The 24,673-nt window shown below is 39.4% G+C and overlaps 2 protein-coding genes across 2 annotated transcripts in view; both read right to left on the minus strand.

Annotated features, from left to right (window-relative positions):
* Positions 1 to 1,392: 1,392 nt before the first annotated feature.
* On the minus strand, positions 1,393 to 11,912 carry snrpa1 (small nuclear ribonucleoprotein polypeptide A'). The gene is made up of 9 exons (XM_003229461.4): positions 11,756 to 11,912; positions 9,942 to 10,089; positions 9,748 to 9,826; positions 9,172 to 9,218; positions 7,463 to 7,565; positions 4,951 to 5,030; positions 3,380 to 3,455; positions 2,359 to 2,452; positions 1,393 to 1,647 (listed from the first exon to the last, which is right to left on the minus strand). The coding sequence occupies exons 1-9, from the start codon at positions 11,835 to 11,837 to the stop codon at positions 1,589 to 1,591; spliced, it is 768 nt and encodes a 255-aa protein (XP_003229509.1). The 5' UTR covers positions 11,838 to 11,912; the 3' UTR covers positions 1,393 to 1,588.
* A 1,663-nt stretch (positions 11,913 to 13,575) lies between these two features.
* Positions 13,576 to 24,673, minus strand: part of pcsk6 (proprotein convertase subtilisin/kexin type 6) — a 330,770-nt gene continuing 319,672 nt past the window's right edge. Inside the window, 3 exon segments of the mRNA XM_062963634.1 lie at positions 13,576 to 17,418; positions 20,210 to 20,322; positions 24,329 to 24,452. Of these exon segments, the coding sequence (XP_062819704.1) occupies positions 17,321 to 17,418; positions 20,210 to 20,322; positions 24,329 to 24,452 (335 nt within the window). The 3' untranslated portion in view covers positions 13,576 to 17,320.

Raw genomic sequence — 24,673 nt, forward strand, 5'->3', positions numbered from 1 at the left:
TATATACAATATATTATAATTGCATTTGGGTTGGCTCCAGAGTAGGCCTAATTACCATAATAAGAATACCGCAGCAATAATGATTCTTATTGTTTATTTAAAAATATTAATGATGCTGTTCCCTATCTGGATCCATAGGGAGAAGAAAAAGGATAATGATAGTTTGCCGTGAAAATGTGTTATCGAAGGCTTTCATGGCCGGAATCACTGGGTTGTTGTGTGTTTTCCGGGCTGTCTGGCCATGTTCCAGAAGCATTCTCTCCTGACGTTTCGCCCACATCTATGGCAGGCATCCTCAGAGGTTGTGAGGTCTGTTGGAAACTAAGTAAGGGAGGTTTATATATATCTGTGGAAAGTCCAGGGTGAGAGAACTCTTGTCAGTTGGAGGCCAGTGTGAATGTTGTAAATAATCACCTAAATTAGCATTGAATAGCTTCATCTCCTGGCTTCTTCCTGCCTGGGGGCATCATTTGTTCTTCTCTCACCCTGGACTTTTCAGAGATATATATAAACATTCCTTGCTTAGTTTCTCCATGCCTCACAACCTCTGAGGATGCCTGCCAGAGATGTGGGTGAAACATCAGGAGAGAATACTTCTGGAACATGTGAAAGTTCTAGGATGGGAGAAAAGACTCTTGTCTCTTTGAGGCTAGTGTGAATGTTGCTGTTGGCAAGCGTGATTAGAATTGAATGGCCTTGCAGCTTCAAGTTCTGGCTGCTTGCTGCCTGGGGGAATCCTTTGTTCAGAGGTGTTAGCTGCCCCTGATTGATTCCTGTCTGGAATTCCTCTATTTTCAGAGTGTTGCTCTTTATTTGCTGTTCTGATTTTTTATTTTGTTCGTCCTCATGGTTTCCTTTGTGCTGAAATTGTCCACAGGCTTGTGGATTTCAATGGCTTCTCTGTGTAGTCTGACATAGTGGTTGTGAGCGTGGTCCAGCATTTCTGTTCTCAGATAATACTGTGCCCAGGTTGGTTCATCAAGTGCTCTGCTATGGCTGACTTCTCTGCTTGCGTGAGTCTGAAGTGCCTTTCATGTGCCTTGATTCGTGTTTGAGCAATGCAATCAGATTTTACCATTGAAATCAACTGAAATGCTATTAATCCATTCCAGCCTCGCCAAAACCACACCAGCAAAAACATAATGTTTAATCTTTATGTAAATGGGGACTAACATAAAATCTGGAGTGGGGAACTGGCTCCCTTCCTTCACCATACATTATACTGGCTTAGACTGATGGGAACTGGAGTCCAACAGCACGTGGAGGGCCACCGAGATCTAGTCAATACTGCCACTCAACTGTACAACTGATAAAGACAAATGAACAGTTAGACATGGTGCATTTGAACGTAAGGTTGCATTAGAATTAATTTCAAACAGACTAACTGTATAATGCATTTGGAAAAAAGGTGTTTAATTTCACTTCAAAATGTACAGTATAAATTTTACAAACTACAGTTCACATACATTAACAGGGCTTTCAAACAAACCTAAACAAAATTTCTTCGGCAGTAAATCAAAAGGCTTTGAAAAAAAAGGCAAATGGTACAATAGGATTCTTCAGAACGTAAAAGTAGAAAAATGCATTATCAGGATCCATTGGCAATTGAATCTTCCTCCATCTCTTCTTCTGCCTCATCTGAAGGGCCTAAAGAACAATAACATTGATATTTTAATAGTACTAATTCAGGATATATGAAAAATCAGTATCTTAAAGAATCAGTAAATATACAGATTTTTTAAAATTCCCAAACAAGGTAGAACACATTTATGACATCTAAGACTTCATTTTACTCACTCACATTAAGTCAATTTTGCAATTTCTGAGTTAGTTTGTTGCCGCAAATTGTAGTTAAGGATACATTACTAAACACTGTGTCTGGGAAAGCCCAATGCTAATTGCATTTTGTTAATTAAGTGTTTAGTAATTAATTTAAGTAATTAAATGCAAAAACTAAGTGTCACTTTTTCAAATCTTAGAAGATCTAAAGATATGCGACACATCTCTGTAAAGTATTCCCATGTGATGCATGTTTCTGTGCCTAGATCTCGATGAAGTAGTAAATCTGGATCCAAACCACTCTATTTCCTAATGAATTCACCCTCAAGTCGTCTCCTTTCTGCAAATGTCCTTCAGATCCACTTTTCTCAGTTTCTCCTTTAACAATGAGACACTGCCACCTTCAATCTCTTCGCTAAAAATGCTTCTTTTAAAAAAGCGATAGGGCCACTACTGAAGCCATCAATTCCCTGGTGTTATAGTCGGACATTGGCTAAAAACATGGATCTCCCACAATTGTGTAAACTAAGAATGAACAAATAAGCAACAAGCATCAAGCCACCATAAGCCACTCCTTACCTGCTTTTCGATCTCTACCGGGTATTTGTCCGGCTTGCAACAAGCCTTTGAGTCTCTCTACTTCAGCCAGAGTTGTGGCATTAGCAATGGCATTCTAAAAGGGGAAAACCCAAAGTTACGCAGTATCAACATACAACTAAATGGATGCATATGAACATTGAGAGGAGCTTAGCATCTGTTACATGTTGGCATTCGTTCCATGTTGGAGATAACATACTTTAACCTTCTCAGAGGTATATTAAATGTGCTATTGAAATATTGAATGTTTGCACTAAAAAGCAACAACAACAACAACAACTTTATTTTTATATCCCGCCTCCATCTCCCTGAAGGGACTCGGGGCGGCTTACATGAGGATAAGCCTAACATCGAACACAATCCATGAATTAAAACAATATGACAAAATAAAGCTTGTTCAAAGGCCTTACAACTGTCTCCTTTAGTTTGTTAAACCCAGCATAATTCAAACATACATTGGATAATGGAGAATATCAAAATATTTGAGGAGAAAATATCCCATGTTTTATATACTACATATACTACATTTATTGTTGCTTTTATTGTTGTTTTTATTGTTATTTTAAAGCTAAGTGTATTGTTTTAATCTATTTCTGTAAACTGCTCCGAGCCACACTGGGAGTAGCCGTATACAAGTCTATTAAATAAATAAATAAATAAATACATACATACATAAAATAAAAAAGCAGCGAAAATGTTGCACTAAATAGTTACACTTATTCTTCCTATCATACACAATAACAGAAAAGCAAGATGTGTTCAATACTAGCTGTGAACATGTAACAAAATAACTTGTGAGATTCTGGTAGACAATGGGAGCAAAAGCTTTCAGGGAAACTTTGTCATAAGCATTAGTTTTTCCCACTGAGGGATTGCTGTCATTAAGCAGTCTGATAATATTATTAAATTTATTATTATTTATTTTTATCCCACCTTTTTTCTCTCTAAAAAAAAGAGAGAATCAAAGTGGCTTATAGTAAAACCAATACAATAGAAGCATCACCTTTATCGCTTCCACATCTCCCGGGGTAGGGCCAGTCTTCTTTTTGTCAGTTGGCAAACCAGCGCCTGGGTTGAAACTTCAGAAGAGAAAAGTGCATTGTTAAAAAGACAAAAAAATCACGATTTGCTTCTCAAGCTTCCAAAGAAGCTTTGATTTCAATCGAGTGTAGTATCTTATCTTTGTTAACAAACTGATACAGTGAAGTAATGGCTCCTTCAGAAACACCAGCAGGATCCGCTTCCCATATCTCACCCTTTTAGAGCCTCCCAAAGTAAAAGGCAAATTGGGCATATAGCATTTAATGCCCTTCCTTCTCCCCAACCACACCCCCCGCTGCTTGATTAAGTCCAATTTTTATTTTAAGGACTTAATCTTCCTACAGTTTGCATTACAATAAGGGGCCCTCTGCATCCTCAAATGCAACCATCCACAGCTTGACTATATCTATCTCAAACCTCGACTTTGCCATTTTATACAAGGGACATTATTTTACGACACCCTGGTATACCATAGGATTTGAGCATCCATGGGTTTTGGTATCCACTGTGGGTCCTGGAATCAATACCCCAGCAAATACCGAGGGCCACTGTATTTTACTTAAAGGACTTTGCCTTTATCAGCTTGGAAGTTAGGCATGCCCTAAGTCGGCATGGGCAAACTTTGGCCTTTTGGGTGTTTTGGATTTCAACTACTATAATTCCTAACAGCCGGTAGGGTTGTTTTAGCCTACCATCTAATGCAGGCATGGGCAAACTTCGGCCCTCCGGGTGTTTTGGACTTCAACTTCCACAATTCCTAACAGCCTACCGGCTGTTAGGAATTGTGGGAGCTGAAGTCCAAAACACCTGGAGGGCCGAAGTTTGCCCATGCCTGCATACCATGTTTCCCCAAAAATAAGACAGTGTCTTATATTAATTTTTGCTCCCAAAGATGCGCTAGGTCTTATTTTCAGGGGATGTCTTATTTTTCCATGAAGAAGAATTCACATTTATTGTTGAACAAAAAAAAATTGATCATTTATTATGTACTGTACAGTAGTTATCGTCACAAACCAGCATAACCAGACAAACTGTGAATCCTATCAAAAATTTCTTGTTACTACCATTATTTCTATGTACAATAATCTATGGTATGTACATTTACCGATCCTGCATGCTCTGGTGTTCTGTTCATTGGGCATGCTTCCAAACAAAATTTTTGCTAGGTCTTACTTTTGGGGGAGGCCTTATATTTAGTAATTCAGCAAAACCTCTACTAGGTCTTATTTTCTGAGGATGTCTTATTTTAGGGGAAACAGGGTAGCTATTGCTGCGGTACACTTGGACCTCCAAATCCCTGGATTTAACCAACCAATATTCAAAATAAGTTTGATTTGTAAATCTGTTTTATACACCAATATATCTACAGTGGCATAAAAATATCCTGGGAGGAAAGTGGTTGCAAGTTGTAAAAGTTTAAGAAGCCCTGATCTAGAGGCGCAAGACTATGTTTTCCCTTGGCGGAAGGATTGTCAATAGCCTGTGGTGTTTCTGAAGGGGGCTGCCAGTTGAAAGGGGTTACCCGTATCTTACGTTTTGGCTCTCCTGGCAATATCCTTTGCAAGCTGTGCACCCCGTTTGCCCTTGAACATTTTCTCTGCCTCCTGACGCTCCTACAGCGATACCACACACACAAAGTTAATCAGACAGCAGCAGAAACAACTAGATGGTGCATAGCTTTTTCCTCACAAAAGGGCGCAATGAGAAGCAATGATCATGGAAAAATATGTCACCATTAAGACAACACCTTGAAACTTCTAAAACCATTACTGCTCCCAAGAAAGAACTGTTTGTTGCTTTGACAGTCCACTGAAACTTCCGCAATTGCACAGAACTTCCCATTAGTTTTACGTACGAAAGGCTAAAATTCATCTCTACTGTAAAATTAATTAAGTTTGATACCACTTTAACTGCCATGGCTCAATGCTATGGAATTTTGGGAGCTGTAATTTTACAGGGTCTTTAACTTTCTTTGCCAAAAAACGCTGGCTAGATGTAAACACAGATGCGGAAGTGATACATATCTATTTCTACATCTCCATCTTTAAAGGAAGATTCCCAGACTAAAATCAACATGGATGTTTTGCAACAGTAGTACCCTAGAAATCGGAACATATTTGAACAGGAAATATAGTCTAAATGGGATTAATACAGGTGTGGAATGCATAAGTACTTTTCGGTCAGTACTACAACTCCCATTTATTTATCGTGTCAGAAGCAAATTGAGGATAGTTAGGCATTTAAAAATACAGTACAAATAATGTTATAAACTTGGCATTATACTAGATTTCATTTGATCAGAAGCTGCCCACTCGGCGTGTCTCTGGAGTCACTGTGAGAAGGTCCTCCATTGTGCATGTGCCAGGGCTCAGGCTGCATTGTAGTAAGTGGTCTGCTCTTCTCCACACTCCCATGATTCCATAGCACCCAGACATGGCAATTAATGCCAATTAATTCTAAGAGTGTGGATGTGCTCTAAATCACTAAATTACAAATGGCGCACAAGAGAAGCTAGACTTAATTCAAATGATTTTTCAATATAATCAGCTTTCCTTCACTTAACTATAGCTATGGGGACATAGTTGATGTTTTCATTGATATTAAATATTTTCACAGATGCTACTTAATAATGAAACTGAATGGTATGTTCAGAAATATCCCAACATTTTCAAAAGAGCATTAAATTTCTTTTGGGATGATGAATGACAGTCAGAGACAACAATGCCAATTTATTATTATAGTATTATTATTATTTGAAACACAACAAGATTAGTCCACAGCAGACACTCTGCTGGCTGTGGTTTTGGATCACACGTCGGACACTTCCCAAGTGTCTAGGACTGTGTGATGTATCGGCGAATAATGTGTGCAGATCCCAGTAAGGTGGCCTTGTGCAGCTGGCAAATGGTAATTTTGTCAGCGCTGATTGTGTTTAAGTGCAGGCCAAGGCCTTTAGGCACTGCACCCAGTGTGCCCATCACCACTGGGACCACCTTGACTGGCTTGTGCCAGAGTCTTTGAAAGTCAATCTTTAAATCCTCATATCATGTCAGCTTTTCCAGTTGTTTCTCTTCAATCCTGCTGTCACCTGGGATTGCAACATCAACAATCTATACTTTGTTTTTTAACACATTGTGAGGTCAGGAGTATTGTGCTCCAAAACTCTTGTCTGTCTGAATTATTATTATTATTATTATTATTATTTCTCTCAAGTAAGAGCTGTATGTTGCTTTGTGGCAGGAGAGCCACAAAACAACTGTTGTTGTTGTTGTTGTTGTTGTTGTTATTATTATTATTATTATTATTATTATTATTATTATTATTTCTCTCACGTAAGAGGTGCATGTTGCTTTGTGGCAGGAGAGCCACAAAACAGCTATTATTATTAATAATAATAATTTATTACCCGCCTCTTCTGATGACTCGAGGTGGGCACAGCAAATTCAAAAACACATGAACATAAACTATATACAATAAATGACATGGATAAAAACACAAAAATGTTAAAAACTCACACCAAACACAGATACAGAATTGGCATATAATAGTAATAGAATGTAATCAAAGTTCATGATTTTTATGATTATTATATTTATTTATATACTGTTTTTTATTCTAAAAGGTACTGAAAGCAGTGAATAGTGATAAAGAACAATCCAGCATACAATTTAAAACCTAAAGACCATAAAAATTAAAATAGAATTAAACATAGTGCTATTAAAATGAATTGAAAGCATTAAAACCAATTTAAAATACACAAAATTCCACACAACACTCCCTGAGTCAGTCAGATGAAAACAGGTTTAAAAGGCCAATTCTAAGAACCTTCCAGACTTATATCTAAGTATTGGTTTATAATGTTTTCATAAGATCTCCATAGCTATGGAATAGTGTTAAGAATTAACTTGCAGGTCTTCAGCCATCATCGAATCTTACATTATGGAAATACAATGTTTTAATATGGTTATTTCATAAACCTCCCAACAAAGAATGTGTATTTCAATTACCAGTTTCAGAGGAGATAGATAAGTGAGGAAAGACTTACTTTTAATTTCACTTTTTGGAAATCCAGCACTCTGACTTGCGGTGCCTTGTAAATTACATACAATCTATAATGCTTCTTATTGGTCACAGGATTCCTCAAAAGACTGCAGAAGGAGGAGGAAAATGTAATCTACACAATCCATAGATATACAACTTTTCCCCCAATATTCAACTGGATTTAAGGCAGCATCTTATTAAAAATTAGCATCAATTATCTCCATGATCATCAAAGCTACTGCAGTTTCTTACAGGAATAGAATGATAATACAGTAGAGATTCACTTATCCAACATAAATGGGCCAGCAGAACGTTGGATAAGTGAAAATGTTGGATAATGAGGGATTAAGGAAATCCTATTAAATGTCAAATTACGTTATGATTTTACAAATTAAGCACCAAAACATCATGTTTTACCACAAACGGACAGAAAAAGCAGTTCAATACATGGTAACTTTATGTAGTAATTACTGTATTCACAAATTTAGCACCAAAATATCGCAATGTATTGAAAACGTTGGATACAAAAACATTGACTACTAAAAGGCAAACTGTGTTGGATAATACAGAACGTTGGATAAGCGCGACTCTACTGCCCAACCATTTCAAATGTAGGGTTTCAGACTCTATTTGTATGCTGCCATCTTTTGATCTAAATGCAATCTATTACTATTTGATGGAAAAAAGTCGCAATAAAAAGTTGTTATTTTGCTTCTGTTAAATCTTTTCACTGCAAGTGTTTCTTATGTACTAGTCTAAGGGGGAAAGTATCAATTTTCGGTTATTCTGATGCTGATTTTCTCACTCAATTCAGTATTGTTGCTTGGGCACTGAGCCACAGCAAGCAACACAGTAACATTTTCCACATAACATCTCATTTTCATAAGCAATTAATTAAATAATATAAACAGTGGGAAAATTCTTCCAGAATATCATCCAATTCAATGGAAATATTAAGAACTAAATATTTAAACAAATATTTGAGATAAGGTTTTAAAGACTTTCAAAAAAGCTAAATACCGGAGTGTCCCGGTTATCCGAGATAAAGGGGAGGGCCCAATCTCGGATAACTGAAGTGCTTGGATAATAAAAGGTAAAGGTTTTCCCCTGACGTTAAGTCCAGTTGTGACCAATTCTCAGGGTTGGTGCTCATCTCCATTTCTAAACCGAAGAGCCGGCGTTGTCCGTAGACACCTCCAAGATCATGTGGCCGGCATGACTGCATGGAGCACCGTTACCTTCCCGCCGGAGCGGTACCTATTGATCTACTCACATTGGCATGTTTTTGAACTGCTAGGTTGGCAGAAACTGGAGCTAACAGCGGCCGCTCCCGCCACTCCCGGGGTTTGAACCTGGGACCTTTCGGTGTGCAAGTTCAGCAGCTCAGTGCTTGAACACACTTCGCCACCGGGGTGATTTATCAGCATACAATTGGTTGATAATGACTTAAAATAATGTATAACTACTAAAATAATGTATAAATATTAAAATAAATATAATGCCCCTACTTCGCAGATTTTCACTTATTGCAGGTGATCGTGGAACCTAACCCCAGCGATAAGTGAGGGAACACTACATATTTTGCAACAAAAATAAAATAATGATGCAATACATTTTAAGTAATAATTACGTGTTTTTAGAATTGCATTGTTAACTTTAAGCTAGAGGAAACATGTCATAGAGGATGAGACTATAAAAAATGAAGATCTATACCTCAGGTAGGTTAATGATTTGATCGTTGCAAGAGGATCTAAATCACCCTGAATCAAGACAAAATGCAGAGTAAATTAGTTCCAAATAATATAGACACTCAGTCCATTGGAAATGCATGCCCTTCAAGAGCTGGAGCTCATCTTTTTTTTAAAGTTTTTTTTATTGTAAATAGTGTTACGTAAAATTATACAAACGTTCAGAACATTTTCCATCGGTAACACATGTTTACATTCTTCTTCATTTTTCTCCCTCCCTCCCCTCCACAGGAACAGTTTACAAATTTTCTATATTTATTACAATTGTTTGATCATGAGGATAATCTTGTGTAAACACAGAAATATAAATAAAAGCCTTAAATAACAACAAGACCTTCTATATCAACCTCTCCCCTCTCCCCACACACAAAATTTAAAAGGCTCCAAACTTTTCTGACTTTTACTGTCAGTTTCATTAATATCATGCTCCATATCCAAAGAAGAGCTGTCCCAAAGTGCGATTCTTTGAGGACTTCACAACAACAAAGGGCTTTCTAACTCCCTATCCATTCATTTTTAATTGCTTTTTTATTTCACTTACCAATTCCATGATATTATTATTCGTAAGAATGAGTTCCTTGAGATTGGGCAGAGACTGTTCCAATCCTTCGCCTATTCGGCTGAAATAAAACAGAAATTAAAAGCAGAGTGGTTACATTTCCATTACATTTAGAAAACACTAATGTTGTATTGCTTTCTCTCTTAAATTCCAGGGTATTTAGGCTTCACACTCACCTCAATCTGTTGTTATTCATCAGCAAAGTTTTCAACCTTTTCAGCAAAGGAAACCCATCTAACTTCCGGATTTCATTGTCAGAGAAATCAATACTATCAAACTGGTCCAGCGTAGCCCCCAAGTTTTCAATCACAGGAATCTTGTATCCTGATAAAGCATCATAAAACAAGAACATATCAGCCCTAGTCACTATAGGAAAAGGGCAATTTGGAGTCTGCATTAAAAAAAACATCTGGAGGAGCACAGTTTGAGAAACTCTGGCTTAAAAAGTATGGTATAACACTAGAAATGATATTATTTGACACCACTTTAAACAGTATGAATGCATGCTATGGAGTTACGGGAGTTGTTCGACAAAGAGGCTGATGCCCCTCACCAAACTGCAAATCCCAATATTCCAGAGCCGTGGCAGTTAAAGTGGAGTCATAATATATTAACTCAACAAAATAGATGCGCCCAAGGAAATATAAAATGAAACAAGGTACACTGTGCAGTTTTTAAAGTGCAAAAGTGACTCCCGATCAAGTGTTTTGGGGTTTCAGAGCCCAGAATGCTCGGATTCTGGGAGTTGCAGTCCCAAAAGGCACCCTGGGCAAGGCCCTGTAGTCCTTCCCTCTTTCTGCTTCCAATAGGGTTCGAACGAGGCCATTCCTAATATATTCCTAATAATATTATGATGTAATACAATGTAATAATAATTATAATTCACTATTATAATTGTATATTTATATTACATGCAATATTACTAATAATATTGCAATATTGTTGTATAATATAATATATTGTATGGCTCAGTGTGTTAAAGCGCTGAACTGCTGAACTTGCAGACCAAAAGGTCCCAGGTTCAAATCCCGGGAGCGGAATGAGCGCCCGCTGTTAGCTCCAGCTCCTGCCAACCTAGCAGTTCGAAAACATGCAGATGTGAGTAGATCAATAGGTATCGCTTCAGCAGGAAGGTAACAGCGTTCCATGCAGTCATGCCGGCCACATGACCTTGGAGGTGTCTATGGACAACGCCGGCTCTTCGGCTTAGAAATGGAGATGAGCACCAACCCCCTGAGTCAGACACGACTGGACTTAACGTCAGGGGAAACCTTTACCTTTACCTATTATAATTGTATATTTATATTACATGAAATATTACTAATAATATTGCAATATTGTCATATTACATAATATGTTGTATGTATATATATTTGTAAACCACCCTGAGTCCCCTTCAGGGTGAGAAGGGCGGGATATACAGTAGAGTCTCACTTATCCAACACTCGCTTAAGCAACGTTCTGTATTATCCAACACATTTTTGTAGTCAATGTTTTCAATACATCGTGATATTTTGGTGCTAAATTCGTAAATACAGTAATTAAACATAGCATTATTGTGTATTGAACTACTTTTTCTGTCAAATTTGTTGTATAACATGATGTTTTGGCGCTTAATTTGTAAAATCATAACCTAATTTGATGTTGAATAGGCCTTTCCTTAATCCCTCCTTATTATCCAACAGATTCGCTTATCCAACATTCTGCCGGCCCATTTATGTTGGATAAGTGAGACTCTACTGTATATTGTATATATACTTGTAAACCGCCCTGAGTCCCCTTCGGGGTGAGAAGGGTGGGATATAAATGTCGCTAATAAATAATAAATAAATAAATTCCTAAAGACCTGCGTCAACGCGAACGCCTCGCAGGCTCCACGCGAGGCCTACTCAGGGAGGCAAGACCCTCGCAGGCTCCCGTAGGAGGCTTCTCGGCCTACCCAAAACACTCCCGCAAAAAGGCCTCCGCCGCACGAGGCCGGCCTCCTCACCCCGCAAGTCCAGCTCCCGGTCCCGCACCGCGTTGGTGTACTGCGCCGCCTGCTCGATCAGCTCCGCCGTCAGCTTCACCATTTTCCCGAGGAGAACCTACCGACAGCACCCGCTCCTTTCGCTTCAGAGCGCAATTGTAAAACTGCGCATGCGTAGCCCTACTTTATGCGTAGTCCTAGAATCGCGCATGCGCAGCCCGAGGCCTCGCATGCCGAGAAAGCAGTTGTAAGATGGCGCACGCGCAGCTCGAAGCATCACCAGCTTCCTAATCACGGTCTTCCTAATGGCCTGCCCCTTTGCGCCCCCAGTGGACACATTGAAAACTGCACCAAGACTCTCCTGTTGCATTGCACGGTCATTTGCTGCCCTCGTGTGGCCAAAGCGGGTAATTGCACCGTATTTTTTATATTTTCCACAAGTTTGGCAATACAGTATTCAATATTGTAGAAATTAATAAAATTATATGTGTTGTCGAAGGCTTTCATGGCCGGGATCACAGGGTTGTTGTATGTCTTTCGGACTGTGTGGCCATGTTCCAGAAGCATTCTCTCCTGACGTTTCGCCCACATCTACGGCAGGCATCCTCAGAGGCATCTATGGCAGGCAAATAATCTTTTATTTTCGGTCTGTTCTATAAATTTGTCTATCTATATCTATATAATAAAACTGAAAATATGTTTCATGTATCTATCTATTGTATATACATATAATATTCATAATATTATATTTTAATACGATATAATACTAATAATACAATTTAATAATATTAATTATATATTATATATGTAATATTGCTAATAATATTGCAATATATTGATATAGTACAATATAGTAATTTATTGCCAGTAGTGTACTATGCTAATAATATAATATTGTATGGGTTGTTGTATGTCTTTAGGGCTGTGTGGCCATGTTCCAGATGCATTCTCTCCTGACCTTTCGCCCACATCTATGGCAGGCATCCTCAGAGGTAGTGAGGTATGGATAATATTGTATGTAAATTTAATTTGTAAGCCGCTCTGAGTCCTCTGTCAGCCAAATCCCAACAGTATTTATGTGTGTTATGATGGATCTATGTGCCAGGTTTGGTCCAGATCCATCGTCCATGGGGTTTGCAGCACTCTCTGCGTATGGGTGGACTACAACTCCCATCATCCTGTCAGCCAAATCCCATCAGTATTTATGTGTGTTATGATGGATCTATGTGCCAGGTTTGGTCCAGATCCATCGTCCATGGGGTTTGCAGCGCTCTCTGCGTATGGGTGGACTACAACTCCCATCATCCTGTCAGCCAAATCCCAACAGTATTTATGTGTGTTATGATGGATCTATGTGCCAGGTTTGGTCCAGATCCATCATCCATGGGGTTTGCAGCACTCTTTGAATACAGGTGGACTACAACTCCCATCATCCCGACAGCCAAATCCCAACAGTATTTATGTGTGTTATGATGGATCTATGTGCCAGGTTTGGTCCAGATCCATCGTCCATAGGGTTTGCAGTGCTCTTTGAATACAGGTGGACTACAACTCCCATCATCCTCAGTCATCCAAATCCCAACAACATTTTACATTTGTCATGATGGGTCTGTGTGCCAGGTGTGGGCAGACTACAACTCCCATCATCCTCAGTCACCCAAATCCCAACAGTATTTTACTTTTGTCTTTATGGGTCTGTGTGCCAGGTGTGGGCAGACTACAACTCCCATCATCCCAGGTAGCTGAAGTTTGCCCATGTCTGGTGTAGATGCTTCAAACTCAATGTTACATATGGATTGCTTTTCTCTTTCTCCCAAACAAAAAGACTACACAGGAGGAGGTTATTCTTCATAGCAAAATAAAACAATTTATTTTGGTCGCTGGGGGGGGGGGGGGAAATAGTACAGTGTAGCTCATTGGGGTTACAAACATTTCATTCATTTTCTGGTCACCTTGCCGATTTCCTTCCCGGTGACTCGAAAGACTGTCCGCTTTCATATTCATCCAGCGTGGCTCCAAAAATAGTTAAATAGAGGTTAGAAGCCCACTTTGTGAAGAGCCAATTACCGTCCGACTGCTAGTGAAGGTGGAACTAATTAAGATAGCCGACGATGTGGATCCGCTCTTGTTTACATACGTCTGAGGACAAACAAGGAGACTTTTTCGTACGAAGCTTACAAAGATGTCACTGAGAGGGGTTGAGATATAAAAATCTGTTGTCCCAAAAAATTAAGAAAGGCAATGACTGTATAAGTTAAAAAAAACCTGTAAGACAACATTGCCCGATATATATTCAACACAATTATATGAACGCCACATAACAAACTATAAAATATATTATATTAGATGTATGTATATGTGTGTGTATATCTATCACGTATATGTAGTTGGATACATTCAGATGGGTTGGGTAATGCCGTTTCGGCGTCGTTTCCATCCTTTCCGGAAAGTTTTGCGAAAAGTTTGGGAAAGGGAAAGGCTTTGGGAAGTAGAAAAACGAAGCCGTGAATCAAGAGCTGAAAATGCAAAAAGATGCAAACATTGTGGAGGGAATCATCTGTTGCTGGAGAGAGGAAATTGTTGTGACTCGGCCTCTGTGGGACTCTGATGAGGATTCTGGGATGCAAGTTCAAGATGATAGGATTCAGGTTCAGGATGAGTTTCAGGATGACTCTTGATGGGAATGATGGGATTCAGGTGCAGGATGTCCCTGCTGTGGGAGATGAGGAAGAGAGAGGCTTTCCCAAGGGAATAAATGATATTGTTAACTGATGATGATTTTCAGGTGCAAGAAGCAGAAAGGGAGAGCAGCTCTCAGCCTGAGCCTGATAATACTAACGAGCCCTGTGGTCTTGACGATGAGGCCGCTTCTCTAGATCGGGCTAGTTGTCTGGAATTTCAGGGATTGCGCAGCAGTCTCAGAATAGCAAATAAGAGGGAGGACAAAGGGCAAAGAAATGCCTTCATGTTATGCTATTAAAACAGTCTACTAAGAAGGAGATCTTTGTCAAAGCAATTTCCTCGCTTGAGTCAAGAACCAAGTCTGCTTTCCTGTATTACAGTAGAGTCTCACTTATCCAACACTCGCTTATCCAACGTTCTGATTATCCAACGCATTTCTGTAGTCAATGTTTTCAATATATCATGATATTTTGGTGCTAAATTCGTAAATACAGTAATTACTACATAGCATTACTGTGTATTGAACTGCTTTTTCTGTAAAATTTGTTGTATAACATGATGTTCTGGTGCTTAATTTGTAAAATCATAACCTAATTTGATGTTTAATAGGCTTTTCCTTAATCTCTCCTTATTATCCAACATATTCGCTTATCCAATGTTCTGTCGGCCCGTTTACGTTGGATAAGTGAGACTCTATTGTATCTTGTAGCCTGGATGTATCCTCGTTTCTGGGACTTTGGCTTCTTTTGAAAGGACCTTGTTTCATGCCTAATGTTTCTATGGATTTGTTTCTTACAGCCTTGTTTTTGTAACTGAACTTTTGCCTTTTGTGGACTATCTTTTCCCTATTTCTTAATAAACTACAAAAGACTACATTCTGTGCGCAGCCTGGTGTCTTTAGCAAGGTGAAGCTAACCTGAGGTGAGGCAGAAACCATTCAGTTGAGAGATGCAGGTTAAACCGCCAGCTACAGAAAATCTTGCCGACCAAAAGGATGGCAGTTGGTAGGTCGGGGTGAGCTCCTGCCGTCAGCCCTAGCTTCCGCTTACCTAGCAGTTCGAAAGCAGCAATGTGAGTAGATAAATAGGTACTGCCTTGGCAGGGAGGTAAAAGGTGCCCTGAAAAACATGCCGGCAATTCGATCAGGAAGGTGTCCATGGACAATATGGAAAGATGGAACAACAGCTCCTCCCTATGGCTGAGTCGAGGACAGAAATGAAAATAAGGGAAGCCTTGCCTCTGTCTATGTATTGTCTGTCTTTGTTGTTAACAGTAGGCATGTCCGATCGATGAAAAAAATGTTTCAATTCTCATTTCTAAAGTAGGGGGCGCTGGCGCTTCGATATAGAAAGTATTTCCGATTTTTTCACCCAAAAATTTTGGATATTTCCGAAAATTCGTAATGATTCTAAATGTTTCTAAAATGGCGGACGCGCATGCGCAATCGCTACACCCCGGGCTTGTATGGCAATCTTCCATGTGGACGCAGAGGACGTTAGCCCCCACCTTTGCGTCCATCGTGGAAGCTTCTGATTGGCCGGGGAGCGGCAGCCATGTTAGGCTGCGCTAAGCTCCCATTCAAGGTAGGTTGAAGAAACGAATTTTTTTTTTAAAAAAAATATTTTTAAAATATATTTTTTAAAAATTTGGGGGGAAAAATTAACGAAACATTAAGAGACAATTAGAGAATGGGCCAACAATTGTTTGAATTACATTGCTGGTTGCGCTGTGAGACAATGTCTCGGAATGCGTATCAAAAAGCAAGAACAATCCGAAATAATTCCGATATACGATTCAAAACGATTTTTTGGACATGTCTAGTTAACAGTATAATGGCACTGAATGTTTGTCATATACAGTATGTATTCTGTAATATGCTCTGATCAGGGCCGTAGCCAGAAAAAAATTTCGGGAGGGGTTTTGAAAATTTCGGGGGGGGGGGGGGGGTTGAACCCTAGCACACACCTCTCCCCGCTACAAACCTGTCAATATCTGCTTGAAATAGTGCCTGGAGGGACTCTTAATGTTTTGCATCTCATAGACTTAGCATGGGGATTTGGTTAACCAGTTAAAATTCATGAGTAAACCAGGTTTTTTTTATAACCTGAAAAATGGGGGGGGGGGGGGGTTGAACCCCTAAAACCACCCCCTCGCTACAGGCCTGGCTCTGAGTCCCCTCAGGGAGATAGAGCGGAATATAAAGATATATTATTATGCATTTGTTGCTAGTAATTTCACACAGAAGGCGTCCAATCCAATCTCTCAGAACAACGGGGTCCCTCAAAGTCACAATGGGTCACTTAGAAGTTTGTTGGCTCCCCGAAACAAGTCACAAACTTGATGGATGTACATTTTGGGATAAACAGAGCGCGTTCTTGACTTCTTTCCTGCTCACTCTTTGGTCTTTGCCAAGATACAAGCTTAAGGCCACCTTGCTACTGAAAAGCAATCCGGAATGTGCTTATTTTCCATTGCAATTTTGCCAAAAAGAGTTGCATCGCGTAGCGAGAGAATGCAACTCTAGCACAGCCAGGCCAAGGAATTCGTAAGCCGCCTTGAAATAGTGCCATATTTCCTTTTTCTGGTTGTGCCTGGAGGCAGTTTGGAGAGGCTGACGGCCGAGCACTAAATGGGGCATTCAAGCGATGCCTCCGTATCCATTTCTGAGAAAGATTCACGTTGCAATTTGCATCCCTACTATGTTTTTAGAAACCCAATAAGCCAGGTAATAAGATGGCCTGGACTTGGGACGGCCAGATGGGACACTGTAGAAACCAAGCGGAAGCTATTTAAAGCAATCGGAGTTGCAAGCTGGGGCTTCGGCCAATGCCAGCCGAAGCTGCGGGGAAAAGGGAGCAGCCGTGTCCTGTCCCATCAGCAACCACGTCTCCAAAGAGCGGATATTTAACCGGCCAAGAGGCACGTCCGGCAGCAAAACTGGAATAATATCTTGCGCTCGCACAGCTTGTTCGACTTCACCAACTCGCAGAAGAGGTCATCGGCTAAAAGGGAGAGAAGAACGGTAGATGAACATTTAATTTGAATCGGAACTGGCGGAAGAGCCACAAAGTCTGTCAGCTACGGAAGGTGTGGTGACTCAGCTTGAACCTCAGATTGACTCTGATGGGGATGATGGGATTCAGGTTCAAAATCAGGTTCAAAATCAGGTTCAGAATGTCCCTGTTGTAGAAGATGAGGAAGAGAGAGTTTTTTCCCAAAATAGGGAATGATTTATTTATTTATTTATTTACAACATTTATACCCCGCCCTTCTCACCCGAGGGGACTCAGGGCGGCTTACAAAAATTGGCAAAATTTAATGCCCAAATTGCAATCATAAAAACAAAACAATATAAACAGATCTGTTAATAACATTGTTAAAACACATTATAAAAACCTTAAAAACAAATATATAATTAATTCCATTCATCCGATGATGTTGATGATACTGAAACTAGCCAGGTGCAAATTGACTCAGAACAGGAGGACAGTTCTCAGTCTGATAGCAAGCCGTCTGACGATAACGAGCAGGCTGGCCTTGATGAAACGGAATCTTTAGATCGAGCTGACCGTTTGGAATTCAGGGGCCGGGCTGTGGTGCAGGCTGTTGAGCAGCTGCAATAAATCACTCTGACCATAAGGTCATGAGTTCGAGGCCAGCCCGTGGTGGTGTGAGCACCCATCAATTAAAAATAAAAAAAATAGCCCCTGCTCGTTGCTGACCTAGCAACCCGAAAGATAGTTGCATCTATCAAGTAGGAAATAAGGTACCACTTATAAAAAAGTGGGGAGGCAAGGTTAACTAATTTACAACTTGGAATGAGGAAGTGCGGTCAGAGTGGATGATGAAGCAGCTGCTCCCCCCTGTGGCCAGAATCGAACATCCCCTCTGGAGAAGGTTAAATTGCCTCTGCGTCTGTCTGTCTCGGTCTCTGTTTGATGTGTTTATGGGCATTGAATGTTTGCCCTATGTGTGTATAATGTGATCCGCCCCGAGTCCCCTTCGGGGTGAGAAAGAAGGGCGGAATATAAATACTGCAAATAAATAAATAAATAAATAAATTCAGGGTTCAGAGGAGTGTGAGAATAGCAAACAAGAGGGAGGTCAGAGGCCAAAGAAATGCATTCATGCTTTGCAAAGGGGATCAAAGCAGTGTGTTTGGAGACAAACCTTTGTCAAAGCAACTTTCGTTCAACCAAGAAGCAAGCTCTCGTTTTCCTGGATTATCTTGCTAGCCTATGTGTTCATGTTCATGGGACTTTGTCATGCTCTAATGGGACTTCGTTTATTCCTTGTGATTTCTTGGATTATTCTCTAAGGCTTTATTTTGTAACGATCTTTTGGAACTTTACTTTTGCTTTTAAAGAACTATTTATCTTCTATTTTAGGGGTCCTCAAACTTTTGAAGCCGAGGGCCGGTCCATAATCCTTCAGACTGTTGAGGTGCCGAATTATCATTTGAAAAAAAATACAAACAAATTCCTATGCGTACTGCATATTTCTTATTTTTAGTGCAACAACAACAATGAAAGAACAATACAATATTTAAAAAAGAAAACAATTTTTACCAACATAAACCTATCAGGATTTCAATGGAAAGTGTGGGCCTGCTACTGGCCAATGAGATAGTCAGGTTAATTAGGATTGTTGTTGTTGTTGTGTGCCTTCAAGTCATTTCAGACTTTGGGCGAGCCTAAGTCTAAAATTATTTATTTATTTACTGCATTTATTTACTACATTTATATCCCAACCTTCTCACCCCGAAGGGGACTCAAAGCAGCTGTATGTACATACAATATATTATATTATTAGCAGAGCACAATATTAACATTATATATTACTACTAGCTATGCCCGGCCACGCGTTGCTGTGGCATTGTCTGGTGGTGTAGGTAGTGTGGAAGAAGCCTAAGTGAGGCCTAACTTTACCTGTCCCCTGGGCTGAGTGGGTTGCTAGGAGACCAAGTGGGCAGAGCTTAGCCTTCTAACTGGCAGCAATTGGATAAAAACAATTATTCCTTTACCTCTAATTAGGACTTTATTTTTGTTTTCTTTTTGTTGTATCAACCTAGAGGCGTGGATGAGGGGTTGTGCTGTCGATTTTTGAGGTTGTGCGGTGTTTAGTTTTGTTGTTTTGTCAGTCGCCAGGATTCCATCACTCTTTTACATATATAGATATTGAACTATACCACTATACTATTATATAATATGTAATGTATTTATTTATTTATTATTTATTTACAGCATTTATATTCAGACCTTCTCACCCCGAAGGGGACTCAGGGCGGATCACATTACACATAAAGGCAAACATTCAATGCCTTGACATAGAACAGAGACAGAGACAAGACGCAGGCACTGGGCTGGCCTCGAACTCATGACCTCTTGGTCAGAGTGATTTGTTTTTTAGTCTTAAAAAAGCTTTTTCAGTCTTAAAAAAAGGGCTTATACTCGAGTATATACAGTACTTTAAGGTAGAAATGGTCAGAACATTTTTTTATATATAAATTTTGTTTGATCTTTTTTCCTTCTCTCTTTTTCACACTACGACACTTTCTATCTTCTTTCTATATCTTAAGATGTTCTCCTACTTTCGCTGTACTTATCATCTACAAAATAAATAAAAATTATTTTTAAAAAGAAAGAAAGAAAGAAAGAAAGAAAGAAAGAAAGAAAGAAAGAAAGAAAGAAAAAGGAGGCCAGAAGTATGCAAAATCGACTACCTGGCTCTCTGGGCAATAAGAAATGTATGCAGACCCAACATTTAGGGGTAAAACTCGATGCAAGTACTTACTATTGCGGCATCTGTCATTTGCAACACAAGAGCCACTGAACAGGCTGAAGCCTTCTTTACACTGGAGACATTTCTTCCCAGAGCTATCACAACTTGTACAGTTGTTTTCACATCTGGGGAACAAACAGAAAGCAAGCATTTCTGGTAACTAACTGCATGATGATAACATTACATAAGACACAGAGTTGGAGTTTGGAAATACATGAATTACATGCAACAATATTCCCAAAAGGTTTTTTTTTAATTATTGCTGGTCTGTGACATTATTTCAATATACTGTATATACTCGAGCATAAGCCTAGTTTTTCAGCCCTTTTTTTAAGACTGAAAAAGCCCCTCTCGGCTTATACTCGGGTGAGGGTCCTGGTTGGCTTATATTTGGGTCAGCTTATACTCGAGAATATATGGTACATTTATTATTTTTCTCTATTATTGTTGCTACTATTACATTTATTATTTTTCTCTATTATTGTTGCTACTATTACATTTATTTTACTCTAACTTTATAATTATTATTAATACATTTATTATTTCACTCTGATCTTATTATTATTAGTATTAATATTATTATTGCATTTATTATTTTACTCTATTTATTATTACATGTATTATTTTCCTGTATTTATTATTATTATTATTACATGTACAGTAGAGTCTCACTTATCCAACACTTGCTTATCCAACGTTCTGGATTATCCAACGCATTTTTGTAGTCAATGTTTTTAATACATCGTGATATTTTAGTGCTAAATTCGTAAATATAGTAATTACAACATAACATTGCTGCATATTGAAATACTTTTTCTGCCAAATTTGTTGTATAACCTGATGATTTGGTGCTTAATTTGTAAAATCTTAACCTAATTTGATGTTTAATAGGCTTTTCCTTAATCCCTCCTTATTATCCAAGATATTCGCTTATCCAAGCTTCTGCCGGCCCGTTTAGCTCGGATAAGTGAGACTCTACTGTATGTGCATTTCCCTCCTGCAATGTTTGCATGCCCTATTTATCTATGTTTATATCTATCTAGACATCTCTTTCTCTCTATATATGTGTGCGTGCGTGCATTTCTCTCCTGTAATATTTGCGAGTCCTATATATCTATATTCATATATATCTTCTGTTTTGCAAATGCTTGCAAGGAAGGTTATGGCGACCGTTTTTTGGGACAGGAAAGGTGTGCTTCTTGCAAAACCTTAGAAGAGCGATCCAGGACGAGCGTGGGGGAAAGTTGAGCGCATGCACAAGCGGCAAGGTTTGGTGGGGAAGGAGTTGCCAAGCTCTTTGATCGCTATGATAACTGCCTAGATTTCAATGGGGACTATGTTGAGAAGTGATATTTGGGTCTGGCTTTCAACTGCATATGGTAAACGTTTTCTCCTATACTTTGTTCATTTTTAATTCCAAAACGTAATCTACTTTCTGGATAGCCCACGAGCCTGCTTTGAATTGGGTTGCGCCTCCCACTCACTCGCTCCAAAAGGCAGGAAAAAGAACGAGCTTCCTGTCTCTCCAGAGAGAGGAGGAACCCCTGGTAGAAAGTGAGTCACTAACACAGTCAAGGAACAAATACTCCAGAGAGGGAAAAAACCCTTCAAAATGTATTTTTATTTGGAGAATATACAGAACTAGGTCAGAATGAGGAATGGAAAACATCTGGTGACATAACTCACTCTCCGAAATGGGGAGAACTCTGTGCAGCCAGATTCATTCTGTTGCCAGGGTAAGATATTTATCCCTTTTCTGATGGAAACAAACTTATCACGGGTAAGGCCAATATTCCTATTCCCAGCAGAAGGGAGGAACATCTTCTGAATTGGGATGCACCAATTGCGTGAGGCTGGCATCCCACTGCTTTGGATTTTAACTTCCTGCCAAACACAGCTTCAACTATCATGTTTGTAATGCCTAACAAGTGTAGATGGCGATTGTCATGTGGAACTCCACTAGAGAAGCATTGGTGGGCAGTGCTGCCAATGTGGCTACATTCCTTATGGAGCGTGCAATGATACGAGGGTTATCCAGAAAGTAAATTACATTTTGGAATTAAAAATGAACAAAGTGTAGGAGAAAACATTGACCATATGCAATTGAAAGCCACACCCAATTACCACTTCTCAACATAGTCGCCATTGAAATCTAGGCAGTTATCATAGCGATAAAAGAGCTTGGCAACTCCTTCCCCACAAAACTCTGCCGTTTGCGTCCTCAACCAGCTGGTCACCCCTGATGTGCTTGTGTGGTCAAGAAAAGAAACTCAGATGTGCTTGTGTGGTCAAGCCAGGCCAGCTCAGACAAGCCATCGTAAGTACTGACCTCTTACCTATAAAACTGGTGCTGAGTTCAGATATGGGAAGACCTGCTCCTTCCAAGATAGCAACTCAGCACTGGGGCAAAGAATATCCCAGGATTTCTTTGCCATTGGAAGAAGCTCTAATTACTTCATCTCCAATCTAGCTTTGAGCTTAGATAGTGAAAGACCTGCTCTTTTTGATATAGCAGCTCAGGGTTAGGGTAGAGAGGATCTCAGGATCTCTTCGCCTTTGGAAGAAGTTAACCCAGCAATTAAGGGGAAAAGCAAGAAAGGAACGTCTGCAAGGTTTTATAAGTTGACTATTTGTATTTGTAACCTTAACTACGTGTGCCAAGTCTGCCAAGGACTTTGAGAAAATAAAATCTTGTTTTGATTGTTCAACTTGAAGTGACTCTGGTTACTGGGATTCCTGAGCTTCAAAGTAAGGCCCCTGCAGTTCACCCGAGCAAAGAAAGAAGCACATCTTAAAGCTCTAAAAGGTGCCTGGGTGTGAGTTCACCTTGATGAAGGCCAGGTCCAGTCGAAGCTCAACGAAGTCAGATTTGATGATACAGAGCTCTTTGATCGAAGGGTGGAATCGTCAGAGCTTTCGAGACGGCGGGAAGGTCCCAGGATGGGGAGCAACGTACTGTAATTGGGAACAGCAATGACAGGCCCTTGAGGAATCTCCACATTTGTGGGTGTGATGAGATCCTCATCCCCTGGTCTACCTCCAGCACGAATAAAACATTCTCTTTGGGTCTCTAACTGGCTGAGTTTTGTCTATAAAGCTTCAAGAAGTGTTTCCAAGGTGTTGAGAAACTAGTGATGTGCACAGTATTTTTTTCATTCGTCTATTTTTTTAGTATCGTCCATCCGGATGTAAAAACTTTCTTGTTTATTTACTCTACACTTTTATGAAGAAACAAGAAAACAAACAAGAAAGTTTACTCCACTGTGAATGTAGCTACCATTCATCATACTGTGAATGCAACAGTTTGATTGTCATTTGTAACCATTTATCTGAAATTTATATTTATTTATTGTATATAATACAATGTCCAATGATATTTAATACAGTAGAGTCTCACTTATCCAACATAACCGGGCCAGCAGAACATTGGATAAGCGAATATGTTGGATAATAAGGAGAGATTTAGGAAAAGCCTATTACACATCAAATTAGGTTATGATTTTACAAATTAAGCACCAAAACATCATGTTAGACAACACATTTGACTGAAAAAGTAGTTCCATACTCAGTAATGTTATGTTGTAATTACTGTATTTACAAATTTAGCACCAAAATATCACGATATATTGAAAACATTGATTACAAAAATGGCTTGGATAATCCAGAAGCTTGGATAAGTGAGGCCTGGATAAGTGAAACTATACTGTAATAATAAATAGAGTAAAATAATAAATGTTATAATAATAAGATCAGAGTGAAATAATAAATGTATTATTAATAATAATAGAAATAGAGTAAAATAAATGGATCAGTAGCAACAATAATAGAGAAAAATAATAAATGTAATAATACCAATAATAATAGAGAAAAATAATAAATGTACCATATATTCTCGAGTATAAGCTGACCCAAATCTAAGCCAACCAGGATCCTCACCCGAGTATAAGCCGAGGGGGGCTTTTTCAGTCTTAAAAAAAGGGCTGGAAAACTAGGCTTATACTCAAGTATATACAGTAAGCTCCAATTTTTGTTGCTGAAATACAATGAAGGTTAGGGATATTTCTAGTAGCAATTGCCACAGCTTGATATAATACCAGGGCTTTGGGGCCATGCTGTTGAAACAGGTCCTACCTTCTGCAGACTTTGTATGGGAGTCCAGGCACCGCATCGGCATAATAGTTCTCCCCACACGAAGGGACGCATTTCCAGTCATGCGAGTTCCTGCCACACTGCGTACAGTCCTCTCGCCCAGGCCCTAAAGAACAACAGGAAAAATACACATGCCAGTCAGAGAAATAATGTCAGTATCAAATACAAGGTTGATACAGAATAGGAAACTAAGTGGCTAGTCCAAGATGCAGGGCTGGGATGGGGAGGTGGGCGGGGCCACAAATGGGGAGCCTGGACTGGGATGGGCGGAGTTACGAGCTCTGAGGCAGGGCTGAGCTTCTATCCCTGTCCTGCGTATCCTGTAAG

The sequence above is a fragment of the Anolis carolinensis genome, unplaced genomic scaffold (assembly GCF_035594765.1).
Source record: "Anolis carolinensis isolate JA03-04 unplaced genomic scaffold, rAnoCar3.1.pri scaffold_11, whole genome shotgun sequence".
Taxonomy (NCBI): Eukaryota; Metazoa; Chordata; class Lepidosauria; order Squamata; family Dactyloidae; genus Anolis; species Anolis carolinensis.

Excerpts from the sequence above, each read along its gene's own strand:
- snrpa1 (XM_003229461.4), bottom strand. The coding sequence starts at position 11,837 with ATGGTGAAGCTGACGGCGGAGCTGATCGAGCAGGCGGCGCAGTACACC. Across the intron at positions 7,566-9,171 it reads AAATCATTAACCTACCTGAG|TCTTTTGAGGAATCCTGTGA; the intron begins GTATAGATCTTC and ends CTCCTTCTGCAG. Across the intron at positions 1,648-2,358 it reads CGGTAGAGATCGAAAAGCAG|GCCCTTCAGATGAGGCAGAA; the intron begins GTAAGGAGTGGC and ends ATTGTTCTTTAG.